This window comes from Crotalus tigris, unplaced genomic scaffold (assembly GCF_016545835.1).
Source record: "Crotalus tigris isolate CLP2741 ecotype Arizona unplaced genomic scaffold, ASM1654583v1 scf7180000024464.508515016:1373766, whole genome shotgun sequence".
Taxonomy (NCBI): domain Eukaryota; kingdom Metazoa; phylum Chordata; class Lepidosauria; order Squamata; family Viperidae; genus Crotalus; species Crotalus tigris.
In genome coordinates this window covers 809097-826640 of record NW_024100635.1, presented here as the reverse complement: position 1 = coordinate 826640, position 17544 = coordinate 809097, and the positions used below count along the sequence as shown (strand labels likewise).

The 17544-nt window shown below is 40.0% G+C and overlaps 1 protein-coding gene across 1 annotated transcript in view; it reads left to right on the top strand.

The window, feature by feature from the left end:
* Nucleotides 1-4535: 4535 nt before the first annotated feature.
* Nucleotides 4536-17544, top strand: part of LOC120303353 — a 134562-nt gene continuing 121553 nt past the window's right edge. The window contains 2 exon segments of the mRNA XM_039332818.1: nt 4536-4582; nt 11024-13692. Coding sequence (XP_039188752.1) covers nt 12133-13692 — 1560 coding nt within the window. The 5' untranslated portion in view covers nt 4536-4582; nt 11024-12132.

Below are 17544 nucleotides of genomic sequence, written 5' to 3'. Positions count from 1 at the left end.
ACCCTTTTGAGTGGACAAAAGACTGCCAGATGGTGTTTGACGATATTAAAACCTCCCTGCCCTTGGAATTCCTTTTTTAAATAAAGATTTTATTGGGGTTTTTTCATAAACATATGTTAATTTTTCCAATCAACAAGTTGTCTGGGATTAGCTATGCTAATACATATTCGATTCCTAATCCTTCATTCTTTCCTCTGACCAACAATAAAATAAATCCCAAATTTGATAGTAGTCTGTGTCTTCTTTATCTTTCAGTCTCATAGTTAGTCTGTCCATCTCTGCACATTCCAATATTTTCCTGATTATTTCTTCTTCTGATGGCAGTCCTTCATTCTTCCAGTATTGTGCGAAAATTATTCTCGCTGCTGTGGTGATGTGTAAGATTAAATATAGACTCTGCTTATTAATCTTTTCAGGCATTATACCTAGTAAAAAAAGTTCAGGTTTAAAATCAACTTGTTCACCCAATATTTTTTCTTTTCTTTTATAAAGTTTTTTATTTATAATAAAGTTTTAAAAAAAGTGGACATAACGTAACATTCCAGTGTAAGTATTTCTAACAATTTGTTCCTCTTCTTACTATAATTCTTAATCTCTATATATACATATATATTTTTCTATACAATATCTAATTTATTTCTCTATTTACTAACCTAAAATTATATGTGTTTCTATCTTAATACTAGACTATAACCCGGACAGTCCTTGATTCACACCAATAGTATAAATAACCACATATGTATCTTTCTCCAATAAGCCTTACCCTTGCCACATGTCCACCAAATGTGGTAGTACGTGCCTATATTATGTTTACATTTCCAACATCTATCTTGACATATTTTTAAACATTTTTGCTAATCTTGCTGGTGGCAAATGCCATCTATAAAACATTTTATACAAGTTTTCTTTATATGAAGTTGACATTGTTAGTTTGTAGTTTGGAATTCCTGATGTCACAAAACCTTTTTCACTGTTTGTTGTGGAGAGCAAAAGGGTGGCCACCAGTGTTTGAAACAAGACCTTTGGATGCTGGGAACACCTGGTGGCATATTTTTTCAAACAACTCAACCCTGTCACTCAAGGATAGCCGGTATGCCTTTAGCCACTGCAGCTGTCATCCTTTTATTAGGAATTGCGGAGCAATTATTCTTTGGCGCCACCATTGTAGTGGAGACTAATTTCATCCAGGAATTACTTGAGTCAAAGGGGAGGGGTCATTGGCTTACAGCCGGTTGCCTTGAAAGATATCAGATCGCCCTTCTCAATAATCCACATGTGCATTTAAAATGGAGTGGCAGTTTCAATCGATCCACCTTTCTTCCCCAATTGGAACAAAATGTTACTCAGGATTGTGTCCAAACCATTGCTGAGGTGTTTTCTGGCCATCTGGATCTGGGTGACCAACCACTTGAGGATACAGATAAAGACCTGTTTACAGATAGCAGCAGCTGACACGCATGTGCTGTCCTCTGCCACAGCCACTGCGTGCGCACAGGCAGGTTTGTCATGTCACTGGTTTACCTCGGCTGGCCGCTCCACGTGGTGAGGAGAATGCGCCGCTGCCTGCCGCAACCAGGCTGGGGTCTGGGTGGCATAGCACAGGTAACGTGGACTCTCATGCTGCTTGCAGCGTCCCCTTCCCCGGAGTCCACAGGTGTGTGAAAAGGGCAAGGGCCATTTGCTGGTCTCCTTCAGGGGATGCCTGTTTTTCTCCCTCATTACAAATATTTTCCCGCCACACTGCTCTTAATGCTGTTGTCCAGCAATTTACATTGGCCTTTCAAGCCATGGCCACCAGCAACACAGCCACCAACCATGCTGGCAGCCTGTCTCCCTCCTCTTGTCCCTTCCTGGCACGGAGGGGGGGAGGGAAGGAAGGAACAAAGGGAAGGAAGGAAGGAAGGAAGGAAGGAAGGAAGGAAGGAGGGGACGGAGGGACAATGAGAGGGAAGAGGGAGGGAAGGAAGGACTTTCATGCTGCAACCCTTCCCCATCTGCGTTTCTTACCTGTTTGTTACTTCCACCTGTGTGCAAACCCAGCCTGTTTTCTGACCTCTTCTTTCTCGCCCCTCCTCCTCCTTTTACCTTTGGTGCAGTTCCAGTTGACTCTTCCTTCTCCTCCCAAGGTTGCATCTTTTTTTTCTCTCCCTCCTGCCCAAACTGCCTCCTTTTATAACCTCTCCTGTCTCTGTTCCCTCCCCCTCCATTCTCTTCAGGGTGTGCCGGAAGTGCTGATCCTGAGGCCTTTGCCTCGCCCCAGCAGCCCTGCAGCTCCTGAGGGCTCTCAAGGCAAGTCCTGCGCTGCACCAGTTTGGCTCATTCCCTCCCCCGCTACCCTGGGCTGGGCTGGGCAGGGCCGCATACCACCTGCCACATGCCAATGTACCACCGGTTGAAAAGCCCTGCCATAGAGAATTTGCCAAAACCTGGGAAAAGCTAATCTGTGTTTGTGGCCTTCAAAGCTTTAATAACAAAGAACAGCTGTGACAAAAAGAGAGAGACAACACTCTGGGTTGCAGACAAAGAGAGAATTATAAACTTTAGAAAAAAAATCTTTTTTGAACTCTTTGGATTACAAATATCTATTTAACCGGGATTCTAAAGCTAGAATCAAAAAGAAATCCAAAATAAATTTGAAAATATAAATTAATATATTTCTAAGTTAACTCTACAACAAAAAAACTTCCAGGTAACAGCAACAGAGAAGAAGCAGACAAAGCAAATAAGTGGATGTAAAATGGAAAATAGAGACTCAAAGATGGAACTTAACAAAGCAAGAAAACATGATTTAATCCTAGTGGGAAAAAATTCAGAAGAAATGGAAAAAACAACTCATCCCTTAAGACTACAAAATAAATCTGAGGACAAAAAAACAGATTGGATAAAATGGAATGTAGAGATGTTGAAAACATCAGAGAGAAAGGAAGTGATAAGAGAAGCAAAGAAGAAGAAAAAGATTTTCAAGAAACACAGAAAGGCAAAAACCTCATATAAAGACACTTTATTCAATTTACTTCTTATACCTACAGCAACAGTCATGAATATATGGGAAAACTTTTTGATTCAGCAAAATACATTGATCAAGAAACATACTGGTCAAAGGAAAAAAATTAAAGTGAAAATTAAGAAAATATATTATGGGATCTACCAGAGAGAATATTTTAAAAAGAAACATTTGTTTCAATATGGTTAAAGAAATAGAAAAGATTTTGAACACATATGTCATTCTAAGAAGGATGAATTTGTTAAATAATACTGTATGCTTTCACCCCTTTTTATTTTATTTCTTGATATAAGTAATATAATACTGTTGAAATGGCTTAGATGAAGGAAATGTTTTAGATAATTAAATGTGTTTGAATTTAGGGAAATTATAATGTATAAAAAAGAAAAAAATATTTTGAATAAGAGTTAAAATTTGGGGAATGAATATATATTAGCAGGAGGAATATATTTTTTAAGTAGTATTTTACTTTTTATGTTTGTTTACTCTTGCTATCCTTTTCTTTTGTTTACTGTTTTTACATATTCTTTAAGAAATGTAAATTGTGGAGATGGTTTTTATGGGAAAATAGATTTAAATCTTTAAATGTAATTAACTGTTGAGAATCTTAACCTGCAAGAATACTTTGAACTTTATGGGAGAAACATATTTTAAAAAGGACTGTAACAGGATATAAGATGAGGCAACCAGAATGATTAGATAGAAAAGAAATATTATACTGATGTGATCATTATTTCTAGGAATATTGTGGAAAATCATATATGTAACTGTTATTTTTCAAAATAATAAGAACTGCATTAATTCAAGGTTTGGGGAAAAGGGGAAATCAACTAAATGTACTATGTGGATTAAAGATTATAGAAACCAATTGTTAATGATTTTTCTTTACAAATGTAAACCCAGCAAAGACACTGTTTACCAACTGTTAAGTGATTTATGTTTTAAAAAAATCAATAAAATATGTGATTTTAAAGAAACTTATTACTAAGTAATTCTGAAAAAACCTCATGAACTTTTAGGATTCAGCATATGGCTGATCACAAGCTAAGTCGCATCGCATTTTATTATTTCACTTGGTTCAGTTACAAAGATCGGTTGCTTAAAGTCGAAGACTATTTGATAGCATACAATAAGTGAAAATATCTTGCAAACGCCTTAGGTAGAGATGAGACAAGTTTGTTTTTTTTCTGCTCCCTAGCAGGAGATGGCGGTCAAATACGTTTTCTCAAAATAGGTTTTTAAGAAGAGACTGAACAACCACCTGTCTAAAATGGTATAGGGTCTCCTGCTTGAGCAGGAGGTTGGACTAGAAGACCTCCAAGATCCCTTCCAGTTCTATTCTGATAGATTGAACAGGCAACATCTGTCTCTACAAAGCGGATACTGTAATTCAGCAGGCAGCCTCTTTGGTTGAATTTAAAGGAGTTAAAACCATAGAGTACTGCATTGCTGGACAGGATGGGAAGAGGAGAAGGGCAAAGGAACTTCCTCTTCCGCGTCACTCATGGGAGGAAGGAGGCGTGCGGGGGGGGGGGGGGGCTTTTGTGCTCTTTCAAGGACCGAAGTAGCAGCTGGGAGGTGAGTTGAAGAGAGGTCGGAGGAGAGGCTGGGAGCGAGTCGGGCTGTTTGGTTTCCTCCAGGGCGTCCAAGCAGAGAAGCAGCTAGGCTGAAGCATGTCAGCTGCTGCTGCTGCAAATCCCTTCCCTCCCCAACTTTAAGTCCACTGATGCTGCAGGCTGTTAAACTGGGGGGCTGCAATTTTCTGCTGGTGGGAAGATTTTAAAAGTCTCTTTCAAGTGAAGGTTGATTCTTTGGGAATGGCTTCCCTCCAGAGGTTGTGGGTGCTCCGTCATTGGAGGTTTGTAACAGGGTTGGAAGGAACCTTAGAGGTCTTCTATTCCAACCCCTGATCAAGCAGGAGACCCTATACCATTTCAGACAAATGGCTGTCCCGTCTCTTTAAAAGCCACCACTGATGGAGCATCCACAACTTCTGAAGGCAAACCGTTCCACTGATTAATTGTTCTTTTATTCTTGTGTTATTTGTACAAAAAGCAAGGCATGCATGCTTATTTAGTTTCTTTATATTTATACACATACTTGTCTAATTTTAAAGTTATCTGACTACAGTAAGTTATTCCCCACAAGGCTATTCAGGTTACTATGCCCAACAAGGCTACTCAAGTTGCTGTAAGTATTGCTACCCAACTAGGTTACTCATTCACACAATACTCAGATATCCTCTCAACACAGGCAATCATGCTATGTTAGAATGGGCTGGAAAGCAGATTCAGGGTGTCCCCTGCTCCAACAAAGGTGTCTTGAAATTTGGGATCTGATTCATCCCACTCCTTACGCCCACTGATGCTCTACCTGGTATCACGAACAATAGATCGTTCATACAGGCACTCAGAATCTTTCCTTATCAGTAGTACACACATTCCAGCAACATGAGTTTCTCCAATGTGAGCTCATGAAAAGGCTAACTATGGTTGCATTACAGGCCCTCTATATTCATAACTTATATTTGTGATCTATTCATAACTTGTAACATAAAATATGTAACAAAGATCTCCTCGCAGTTACTGCTATTGAACCATGTTCCACCTATTCTGTACCTTGACATTTGCTTTTTCTTGGCTAAGAGTAAAACCTAATTTTTTTCCTCCATTGGATTTCAATTTTTTAGATAGGTCCCAGAGTTCAAATATATCAAGATACTTCCGTATCTTGAGCTTGTCTTCTGGGTGTTGGCTATTTCTGCCAGCTTAGTGTCATCTCCAAATTTGATAAGTTCCTGTTCTATTCCCTCATCTATATTGTTTATGAAAATATTGAATAGTGGGCCTAAGATGGAGCCTTGCAGTACCTCACTGCTTCTTGCACTCCATATAGATGTAGTTCCATTAAGAACTTTCGTGGAAAAACCCAATGAAGAAAACAAGAGACAGCAACACAAAGCAATACTTCTTACTTTTAGATTCAGAGGTTAACAATAACAATAATAATAATAATAAAGTTTGAAGTGACTTTGGAGGTCATCTAGTCCAAACCCCTGCTCAGGCAGGAAACCCTATATACCATTTCAGACAATATTATTTCAGCAATAATTTGGAACACACAAATAAACATCAGTTACATTAAAAATCCATTGCAATGAGGTCCAGTGACAAAGCAATTCCAATAAGACAGCTATAGGCCAATGGCAAATCAATCAGCCCTGGTCCCAATCTCTTATACCCTTTCCTGTCCTAAGACCGTACACGGACGGTCAGCAATCTTAAAGTGTCTGCTGACTTTCTGCTGACCCTTTGCTGAACATAACTTTCCACATACTCGTGTATATTGGAACCCGCATCCATCAGCTACTTTCAGTTCCCTATTTCTTACAGTTCCAGTCCTTATGTTCTAAATATATTTGAAACAAGCAAGGTTAGCAAAAATCATATTGAATGAAGTATTGTTGCAATCTGCAAAATTAAGCATAGCACAGGCTTTGGTTCAATACTTTTTCCATGAGGCCTGATTTAGTTCACCTGGGCCTAAATCTTGCGTAGAAGAACAATTGCCAATATTTTCGTTTTCCGCAATTCCCACTTCTTGTCTGTAAGGACAGCACAAATCATAAAGCAAGAAGATTGGAGGGACTCTGGGGTGAAGGGTCTACAGTTGTTCCATAGGGGCATATAAGGAAAGTATTTTATTGGGAAACACATACAATCTCAGTAGGCTTAAGACTCATGATAAAAGAGTACAGAGCTTTATGCCAATAAACAACAACACAACTACAGTCCATACAGCAGGCATGAGGCATTTTCCGGTGCAGATCGTTTCCTTCATGTACATTTGGACTTCCATTGTGTTGGAAAAGGTGGTGTGAAAATTTTCAGTTGTCTGAGTAAGGCGGATCGAAGTTCACTTCTGTCTGGGCCGGATTGCATACTAATGGGGAACAGAGGTTACTAGTATTGCTTCCATGTTGGGCAAAGGTTCAGTCTTTGCCTCATTGTGGTCATTTGGTTGGGGTCTGTGACTTCTTCATCTAGGGGCTGGTCTTCTTCTTCTCGGGCCATATCTGTTATCGGACATTGGCAATCATGTTGGCGATCCTGTTTTTATCAGCAGCCGCACGAAAAAATGCTACTGAGTTTGTCCAAACCAGTCCTTTAGATTTTGAAGCCATGATGTTCTTCTGCCTGGACCTCGTTTGCTTTCAATCTTTCCCTGGAGGATTAAATGGAGTATGCTGTATTTTTCTGGGCGTCGCATCACATGTCCGAAATATTCTAACTTTCGCTTTTTAATTGTTTTGATTTCTCTTGGCTTTCCAAGGCGGCTTATCACCTCATTTCTGATCTTGTCAAACCAGCTTATACGTAACAGCTGTCCGTAAATCCATATTTCAAATCCCTTGTAGTCTCTTCAGGTGGCCTTCTGTCAGAGACCAACTCTCTACTCCATGGAGCAGGATCGAAAAAATATAACATCTGACAAGCCTGATTTTCAATCTTAGGCTTATGTCGTGACTGCAGAAGACATTTTTCATTTTGAAGAATGCTGTTTGGGCTTTCTCTATCCTTGTCTTTACTTCAATGGTCATGTCTCAGTTTCCAGTTAATTAGAACCGAGATACGTGATCCTTTCAACTTTTTCCAATGGTATTCCTTCCAAATTTATTGGTGGTAAATTAATGGGTTGTTTGTTGATGACCATGATCTTGGGGGCTGGTACTTTCTTACAATGCGAAACATATCCAGAAGCCAGATCTTGACACGTCACAGCATTGTTGTTCAACAAAATTTGGAATGGTCCCTTTCAACGAGGAACCAAACAATTTTTTAGCCAAAATACTTTAGTTAGAACCGGATCACCAATCTTCAAGGCGTAACAAAGATGTAGTGGTTCCTTGGAGAAAACCATCGCAACTTGGGAATGATAGTTTTTTTAGACTCAGAAGCTACATGAGTAAAGTGTACCAATGTGAAAGGAGACAAATTAATAAAAAAGTTCTATGATAAATATCCTCACAAGCCTTGAAGAAATACTTAACCTGCTTTTTGATTCCCCTACGGGAAACTCTTTCTTTTTGAGAGGGGCCGGCTGTCAACTCTACAAATGAGCATGGCTACAGCCAAGTTCCTTCTCATTCTAGGTTTCCTCATAGAATGGAGGGAGGGGATAGCCCAGGTGCTTCCTTAATCAAAATAATCCTTTCTCCTGTGGGAATCAAGGTCATTGGCTACTTCTGAAACTGCAGGCTGGGCATTGCGTAAAAAACCTGCAGAAAAGATGTACTGGGGAATGTAGTTGCTTGCATAATTTTATGGATGGGATTTTTTAACTTTGCATTGGGGAATTGTTACGTGTGTATCCAGACTTGGTTTCACTTTTGATTGTGCCAATACTTTATAACTAATAAACATGTGCTTTGAGAACTTTGCAAGCCTCGGAGTTCTGGTTTATTCATCTCTATCTGTCAGAACCATGACATACAGTTTATTGGTGAGTGTATTTATATTTCTCTCTGTATGCATATATCTACAACTGTATAATCTATCCCCATCACTTCCAGGTATATTTAATAATAACAACAACAACAATAACTACTTTATCGTTCTTTGAATGTACACCAATTGGCATACATCAAAATGATATTTCGTTGCATACAGCTCTCAAAGGGTCATCCACCTCTGATATACGTTCCTTGTATGTGGCCAGCTGAAGTTTCGGATCATCCATTTTAGTCTCTAGGAAGCGAACAGTGGCAAACAGGACAGAAGAAATGGAGCTTCATGTGGATTAGCCCTCAAATTAGTTTGTATTTCCGCATGACAACCTCGCCTCCGTTCCTTTCTTTGATCCTGACTCTTCCATCTTTTCCTTAAAGAGGCCTTGCTTCTTTTCACCCCTGGAGCCTTATCTGTCTCCCACCCATCGGGACAGTGAGGCTTTGGTATGTCCCATTGGTGGATTATCCATCTCCTGTATTGGAGAAGGGGCGTTGGTCTTACCTGAACGCCTTTTCTCAGTACGGAGATGGAGAATCCACACCCACCCTAAGGTCAATTAGGCCAACCTTCAGCCACTTCGCCCTCGTTAAGAATGGATCCCCTGGCAAGAGGGGGACTTTTAACGGTCTCAAGAGCAGGCAGACAGAGAAACCCATTGGTGGATTCTCCATCTCCGTACTGAGAAAAGGCATTCAGGTAAGACCAATGCCCCTTCTCTCTGTATGCATATATATACAATTGTATAATCTATCCCCATCACTTACAAGCATATTTAATAATAATAACAACAACAACAATAACAACCAGTTTTGGTCACCACAATGTAAAAAAGATGTTGAGACTCTAGAAAGAGTACAGAAAAGAGCAACAAAAATGATTAGGGGACTGGAGACTAAAGCATATAAGGAACGGCTGCTGGAATTGGGTATGTCTAGTTTAATGAAGAGAAGGACAAGGGGGGACATGATAGCAGTGTCTCAGAGGCTTTCACAAAGAAGAGGGAGTGAAGCTATTTTCTAAGGTGCCCGAAGGCAGGACAAGAAGCAATGGATGGAAACTAATCAAGGAGAGAAGCAATCTAGAACTAAGGAGAAACTTCCTGACAGTGAGAACAATTAACCAGTGGAACAATCTGCCTCCAGAAGTGATGAATGCTCCAACACTGGAAGTTTTTAAGAAGAGACTGGACAGCCATTTGTCTGAAATGGTATAAGGTTTCCTGCCTGAGCAGGGGGTTGGACCAGATGACTTCCAAGGTCCCTTCCAACCTTATTATTATTAACTTTATTGTTACTTGAATGTACACCAAAATGATATTTCGTTGCATTCAGCTCTCAGAGGGTCACCACCTTTGATATACGTTCCTTATAAGTGGCCAGCTCAAGTTTCGGATCATCCATTTTAGTCTCTAGGAAGTGAACGATGGCAAACAGGACAGATGCAATCGGAACTCCATGTGGATTAGCCCTCAAATTAGCTTGTGTTCCCGCATGACAATCTCGCCTCCGTTCCTTTTTCTGATCCTGTCTCTTCCACCTTTTCCTTAAAGAGGCCTTGATTCTTTTTGTCCCTGGAGCACGCTGCCGCTGCCACCAACTCCTCCAAAAGCCTCTTTCTCTTCCTCTGGGCCTGCTGACAGCCTCATCCACTCTCTTTGCTCCATAAGCCCCGGGCCCTTTCCTCCTCTGCCCCGTTTGGAAACGGCCTTGATCTGCAATAAAATCCATCACTGGGCCAGCAGTCAGATCTTGTTGCTGGCAGAACAATTTCAAACAGCACCAATGACTTTTAACAGTCTCACCAACAGTTCTGAAACAGCTAGAAACTCGCCATGCCAGCAAAGATTGTCGGTCGTATGTTATCTTAGTTCCACCACATTGCTCAAACACATTAAAACCTTCCCCATCATGTGGCCTATATCCCTTATATCCCTTCCAAAACCTTTCACCTTCAAGAACCAATACAGCCACAACCGATCCAGGCACCGCCATCTTAGAACTTTTTGAACCTTTTGCAGTGCTAAGATCCTGCCTGCCTTCTCTTGCTTTCACTAACTCTCAATAAAAGTTCCTTTTGAAAAGCTGCCAGTTTCAAAAGTTCTACTTTCTTGAGAGATTCAGCTGAGGTAGAGCCTTACAACTTTTATGTGTCAAATGAATCATAATTAATGTAAGAGGTTATTCTAGCATTATGGCATGTTTGCTTTTTCGTTGTACTATATATATATTGCTTTCTTTCACATCTTCTGAAATCATTTTATGCACAATTAAAGTTAAACTTTAAATTTAAATTTTGGGCTCAGTTGTGGTCGTAAGTTGAAGACTACCTGTATTTGAACTTGGATGTTGGTAGTGTTCCATGTGTCAAAGGAATCATGATTAATGTAAGAGTTATTCTAACATTGTGGCATGTTTGCTTTTTATTTTAATGTGTAGTTTTTTCTTTTTTTCATATTTTCTACAACAATTTTATAAACAATTAAAATTACACTTTTCTTTAAATCTTATAGGCAAAGCAGATGACAATAAGAGCACTCTGGACAACTGAGAATAAGAAGCAATGTTGAAAGAAAATCGACCCAGAAATCAAAATATTTTCCATTTTCTTTAGAAAGCCACACCATTCTCCTTCTCCAGCAGCTGATAGACAAAAAGAGAGAAAATTAAGAAAGATTTCAAGCTGGAATAAGTAGAGCATATGGAACTCAAGGATACATTACATGAAAAGTCAAGGGAGATTATTCTTTATTCAGTAAAAGAGGGAAATATCTGGAAGTCACTGGTTAGGAAAAAGTCACTTGGAGAGCCACGTAGTGCAGACAGTGATGCAAGCCATGCTCTGGGAGGAAAAAACCAGCTTTAATTTAAAAAAAAACATTAAAAAGGGATCACACATGTTTTTGACATCCTCAAGGATATAAGTGGTGGAGAAGCTCCATAGATGTGCTTATTGTGGGAAAGATACAACTTGCTAATCACAGCTGATTACGTATGGAAGGATCCATATAGGAGAGAATCCATAAAAGTTCTCCCAATGTGGTAAATACTCTATTGAGCATGGCAATATGGTGATACATCAGAGGACTGACACCACGTATGAGTGTCCAGAATATGTGAAAGTTTCATTGAAAATTCTCACCTCTTGAGACAACAGGACTCACACAGGAGAGAAACACTTTGAATGTGTTGATTATGGGAAACGTTTCACTGGAAATTCCTACTTTGGGAGACACCAGAGGACTCACATTGGAGAGAAATCCTTCCAATATCCCAATTGTGGGAAACGTTTCATTAAAAATTCCAACCTTGTGAAACATCAGAGGATTCACAAAGGAGAGAAACCCTTTGAATGTCCTGATTGTGGGAATAGTTTCAGCGAGAATTCCCACCTAGTGATACATCGGAGGACTTGCACAAGAGAGAATCGTTTTGAATGTCCTGATTGTGGTAAAGGTTTCAGTGACAGTTCCAGCCTGGTAAAACACCAGAGGACTCACACAGAAGAGAAACTCTTTGAAAGTTCTTAATGTGGGAAAAGTTACATTAACATTTCTAGCCTGGTGAGACACCAGAGGACATGCACAGGAGAGAAACCCTTTGAATGTCCTGATTGCAAAAAATGTTTCAGTCACAATTCCAGTCTGGTGATACAAGAGAGGACTCACACAGGAGAGAGAAACCTTTTGAATATGTTGGCTGTAGGGAACATTTCATTAGAAATGCCTACTTTGTGAGACACCAGAGGACTCACACAGGAGAGAAACCCTTTGAATGTCCTGATTGTGGTAAAGGTTTCAGTAACAATTCCAGCCTGGTAACACATCAGAGAACTCACACAGGAGAGAAACCCTTTGAATGTCTTGATTGTGGAAAAAGTTTCAGTAACAATTCCAGCCTGGTGAGACACCAGAGGACTCAAACAGGAGAGAAACCTTTTGAATGTGTTGATTGCGGGAAATGTTTCTTTAGAAATTCCCACTTTTTGAGACACCAGAGGACTCATACAGGAGAGAAACCCTTTGAATGTCCTGATTGTGGCAAAGCTTTCAGTAACAATTCCAGCCTGGTAGCACACCAGAAGACTCACATAGGAGAGAATCCTTTTGAATGTCCTGATTGTCGTAAAGGTTTCAGTAACAATTCCAGCCTGGTGATACACCAGAGGACTCATACAGGAGAGAAACCTTTTGAATGTCCTTATTGTGGTAAAAGTTTCAGTAACAATTCTGGCCTGGCGAGACACCAGAGGACTCACACAGGAGAGAAACCCTTTGAATGTCCTGATTGCGGTAGAAGTTTCAGTAACAATTCCAGCCTTGTGAGACACCAGAGGACTCACACAGGAGAGAAACCTTTTGAATGTCCTCATTGTGGTAAAGGTTTCAGTAACAGTTCCAGCCTTGTGACACACCAGAGGACTCACACAGGAGAGAAACCCTTTGAATGTCCTTATTGTGGTAAAGGTTTCAGTGACAGTTCCAGCCTGGTGAAACACCAGAGGACTCACACAGGAGAGAAACCTTTTGAATGTCCTTATTGTGGTAACTGTTTCAGTAACAGTTCCAGCCTGGTGACACACCAGAGGACTCACACAGGAGAGAAACCCTTTGAATGTCCTTATTGTAGTAAAGGTTTTAGTAACAATTCCAGCCTGGTAACACACAAAAGGACTCACACAGGAGAGAAACCTTTTGAATGTCCTGATTGTGGGAAAAATTTCATAAGTAATTCCCATTTCATGAGACACCAGAGGACTCACACAGGAGAGAAACCCTTTGAATGTCCTGTTTGTGGTAAAGATTTCAGTAACAGTTCCAGTCTGGTGACACATCAGAGGACTCACACAGGAGAGAAACCCTTTGAATGTTGTGATTGTGATAAAAGTTTCAGTAATAATTCCAGCCTGGTGAAACACCAGAGGACTCACACAGGAGAGAAACCCTTTGAATGTACTGATTGTGGTAAAAGTTTCAGTAACAATTCCAGCCTAGTGAGACACCAGAGGACTCACACAGGAGAGAAACCCTTTGAATGTACTGATTGTGAAAAAAGTTTTAGTCACAATTCCAGTCTGGTGATACACCAGAGGACTCACTCAGGAGAGAAACCCTTTGAATGTGTTGATTGTGGGAAAGGCTTCATTAGAAATTCCCACTTTGTTAGACACCAGAGAACTCACATAGGAGAGAAACTGTTTGAATGACCTGATTGTGGGAAAACTTTGAGAAAGTATTCCAGTCTGGTCATACACTAGAGGACTCATACAGAAGAGAAACCATTTGAATGTCCTGTCTGAGAAAAGTTTCAGTCAGAATTCCAGCCTGGTGAAACACCAGAGGACCCACAAAGGAGAAATTGTGATCTCCCATTGGAAGTGTAGTTGAGAAATTGACTATTTTAATTCTGGCCTGATTCTTTTTACTCAAACATGTCTCAGGATTAGACTTGTAGGTGGAGAGAAAAGGAAAATGGAAAAAAGCTAACTACCTATTTCTGTTTATCAGCAGCATACTGGATATTTCCTTTTGCAGAAAGAGTGGAATTCCTCAAAAAGGCTTTTGGGTGGTGTTTTTGTATATTGATGATAGGATTCCCACATCTGGAGTTTTAGTCTTCTGTTGGTGTCCTCCAGATTTTGAGCCTCTCATTTCCTCCAGCCAGCAAAGAAGTAGTCTTCAAGATATGTGTAATAAGGCCTGCCAATTACCATTGCATGTTGCAGTGGTTGTTAAGCAAGATTACCTTGCTGAACTACCATTGTCTCACTGATGAAGCTGCTAAATGAATATGTAAGTCGCTAAGTGGAACATTGGCTACCTCAGGTTTGGGGGCATAGCACAGATCCAGGTTTGCCTTCCCATCGCCTCCCCTTCCTCAACTCTTGGGATTCCCCCCCAGGCCTTTCCCACTCTCACAAGATCCCCAAAGACTTTTAACACCCAAAAGATCTTCACAGGCTTTTCTCACTCCCACTGGGTCCCTGGAGTCCTTAATCCTGACTCCCACACCACCAGGATGCACATCCTCCTCTTCCTTTCCTTTAAAGATTTCTGATCCTTATGTTAGGGAAGGAGGGAAGGTCACATATCCCTAAGCTGCATGACTATGTCCTGGAAGCGGCAGTCATTTTCTGTGTTACTGGGATTCATTCCTGAGCCATGTGGTGGACTTGTGGAAATGATTGCCATTTTGTCACACCTCCTCAGGGCCAAAATGGTGGCTTCTTCTGAATCATTGTCATGCGGGAGAGGGAGAAAATGCTTGCTTTGCTACTTTAACACTATGCAGACAACCTTAAGGAATTGTGGGTTCACTGAAAATGTTGGCTGCCTCTGGGAGATTTTCAAAACATAAGTCTACGGTGGCTGACAGGCATGTGGGCAGTTGCCCAAGGCCCAGTGAAAAAAAGCAGGGTAAAATTTCACATATAGAGGCTGTTCTACCTTGCAGATGAACCCAATGGTGAAGAGCTGTAGAAATATTGAGTTGAGGAGAAAAGGGATTGTAACTTTGATCACAGGATCTGTGAGATGTGCAGTGAATAAGTTTAATAATACCAGTGGTGAGGTCACCAAACATACAGTGGGTTTCTAACACACTACAATTGTTAAGATACCCTTTATATGGTCTCTTCTGCATTGTGCATTTCTATGATCAATCTGTCTTCCTCAGCTTCCTTTCCCTCATTATAAATTTAAAATTTAAATTTGAATTGTACATCTGTCCAGCCACTGTGTGACTTATGTGAACTGCAGATAGGCATCTGCCTCTTAATTTATTGTTGCATTGCTATCTGTCCCCATTCCTAAATTCTTTGAAAATATTATCTTTTTTATGCACAATTAAAAAATTAGAATGGCTAACCTAGTTCTGTTTTAATTGGCTTTCTTCTCAGATTCATGGATGGTCTTCTTCATCTTTGCCAGTCTGAGAGAAGGCAAGTGGGACATTTCAAAAAGACAACTAAACTATGGTCTCCCTCATAACTTACAACCCCCTAAAGCAGCCTTTGGTTGTACCAGTGGGTTTGTAGTTTTTGAAAATCATAGAATTACAGAGGATCTGTCTGATTTCCCTGAAGATTCTCCCAATTCTGAACAGGAACCAACAGACATTTTGAAAGTTGGGGTCCCCATGGATGGAAACAGTATGTCATAGTTCCGACAGACAGTGATGAATAAAGCAGAACTCCAAGGCTTGCAAATTCCTCCAAGATCATATTTATTTGTTACAAAGTATCGGCATGGTCCAGAGTGAAACCAAGTCTGAATACACAAATAAAAATTTCCCAATACAAAGTAAAATGTCCCACCCATAAAACCATGCAGCCAACTACGTTCCCCAATATGATCATTTGGCCGGCTTTTTATGCAACACCCAGTCCCCAATCCTGGGAGCAGCTGATAACCTTTGTTCCCACGGGACAAGAGATTATGCACACATGGATATTCTACATACATTCATATGTAGAACATATGAATGGACAAGAGATTATACACCTGTATTTCTCTGTCTGTGTGTATATAGGCTGTTCTACACAGATAATCCTTGAATTACAACTAAACTTCAGACTAGAATTTCTGTTGTGAAAGTAGTTCTTAAGTGAGTCACATCCAATTTTACAACCACTTTGCCACAGTTAAGCAAATCACCGCAATTGTTAAAGGCATGAATCATATGATCATTGAATCAGGCTTTCCCTACTGAATTTGCTTGCTGGAAGCTGGCTAGGAAAGTCATAATAAATGGTGATTACATGATACAGGGTTGCTGCAACTATTCTAAATACATGCTACTTGCCAAGCACCCAAATTTTGATGCATCAGTAGTAATTGCAAGGACTGGTTGTAATTCAATATTTCAGTGCTGTTGTAACTTTCAATTGGTCACTAAATGAATGGTTGTAAGTCAAGGATGACCTGTATAATCTATCCCCAGCATTTCCAGATATATTTAGTGATAACCCCATTGCAGTGCTGAGATTTTGTGATTGACACAAGTCAACAAGTTTATCTCATGATTGAATGGATATTTAAACCTGACTCACACTAGGCTTCTATATTGAAAATGAATCATAATTAATGTAAGAGGGTAAGTTATCATTTTGACATGTTTCTCTTTTCCTTATAATGTATGCTTTTCTCTTTTTTCCAATGTCGTGCATCCATTTTATACACCAAAATTAAACTAATCCTTTTATGTGAATCTTATAGACAAAGAGAATGCTAATAAGAGCACTGTGGAGAATTGAGAATCTTAAGCAGTGTTAAAATGGAGAGCAAATCAAGCCAGCAATCACAATTTTTTTTTCATTTCCTCCATAAAAGTACAGACTCTTCTTCTTCCTCAACAGCTCAGACAAAGGAGAGAAAATCAGAAAAAGAATTTTGAGCTGGAAAATAAAGTATATGGAATTCAAGGGAACATTACATGAAAAAATCGGGGGGGGGGGGGAATTGTTTCCAAACTCAGAAAAAGTGGGGAATACCTGGAAATCAGTGGGAAGGAAAAGGCCACTTGGGTGGCCATGTAGGCAGGGCAGACAGTAATATAGGCCTCCCCCTGTGAGGAAGAAAACAGTAGCTGCAATCGAAGCTCCATCCAAAAAGGCATTCAGAGTACTTTTGACTTTCTTGATAACGTGTTTAGAACATGGCTCAATATCCCCAAACAAACAAACTCACTTGGAATTCCAGGTCTTGTGGAAAAATAAAGCCTTAAAAAATAAAGGGCTTTTACGAAATTCCATGGGTGAAAGAGAGATCTTTATTTTTGCGCAAAAGGTTCAGAAGTGATTTAACAATCAGCAAATTTCTGAACAAGGGGGGGAGGGTCTAAACTAAAGCTTTATAGGTTTCTTTCTCTCAGGAACAAAGGAAGCATAGATGGAATCTTACATTGTATATGGAATCTACTTTTGTGTAACATTCAGATAGTTTCTCACACGTTAGGTCCATTTCTCATGGGAATACAATGAAGGCAGTTTTTACTTTTATACAATGTTTCTAAATATGCATTAGGTCATTCACGT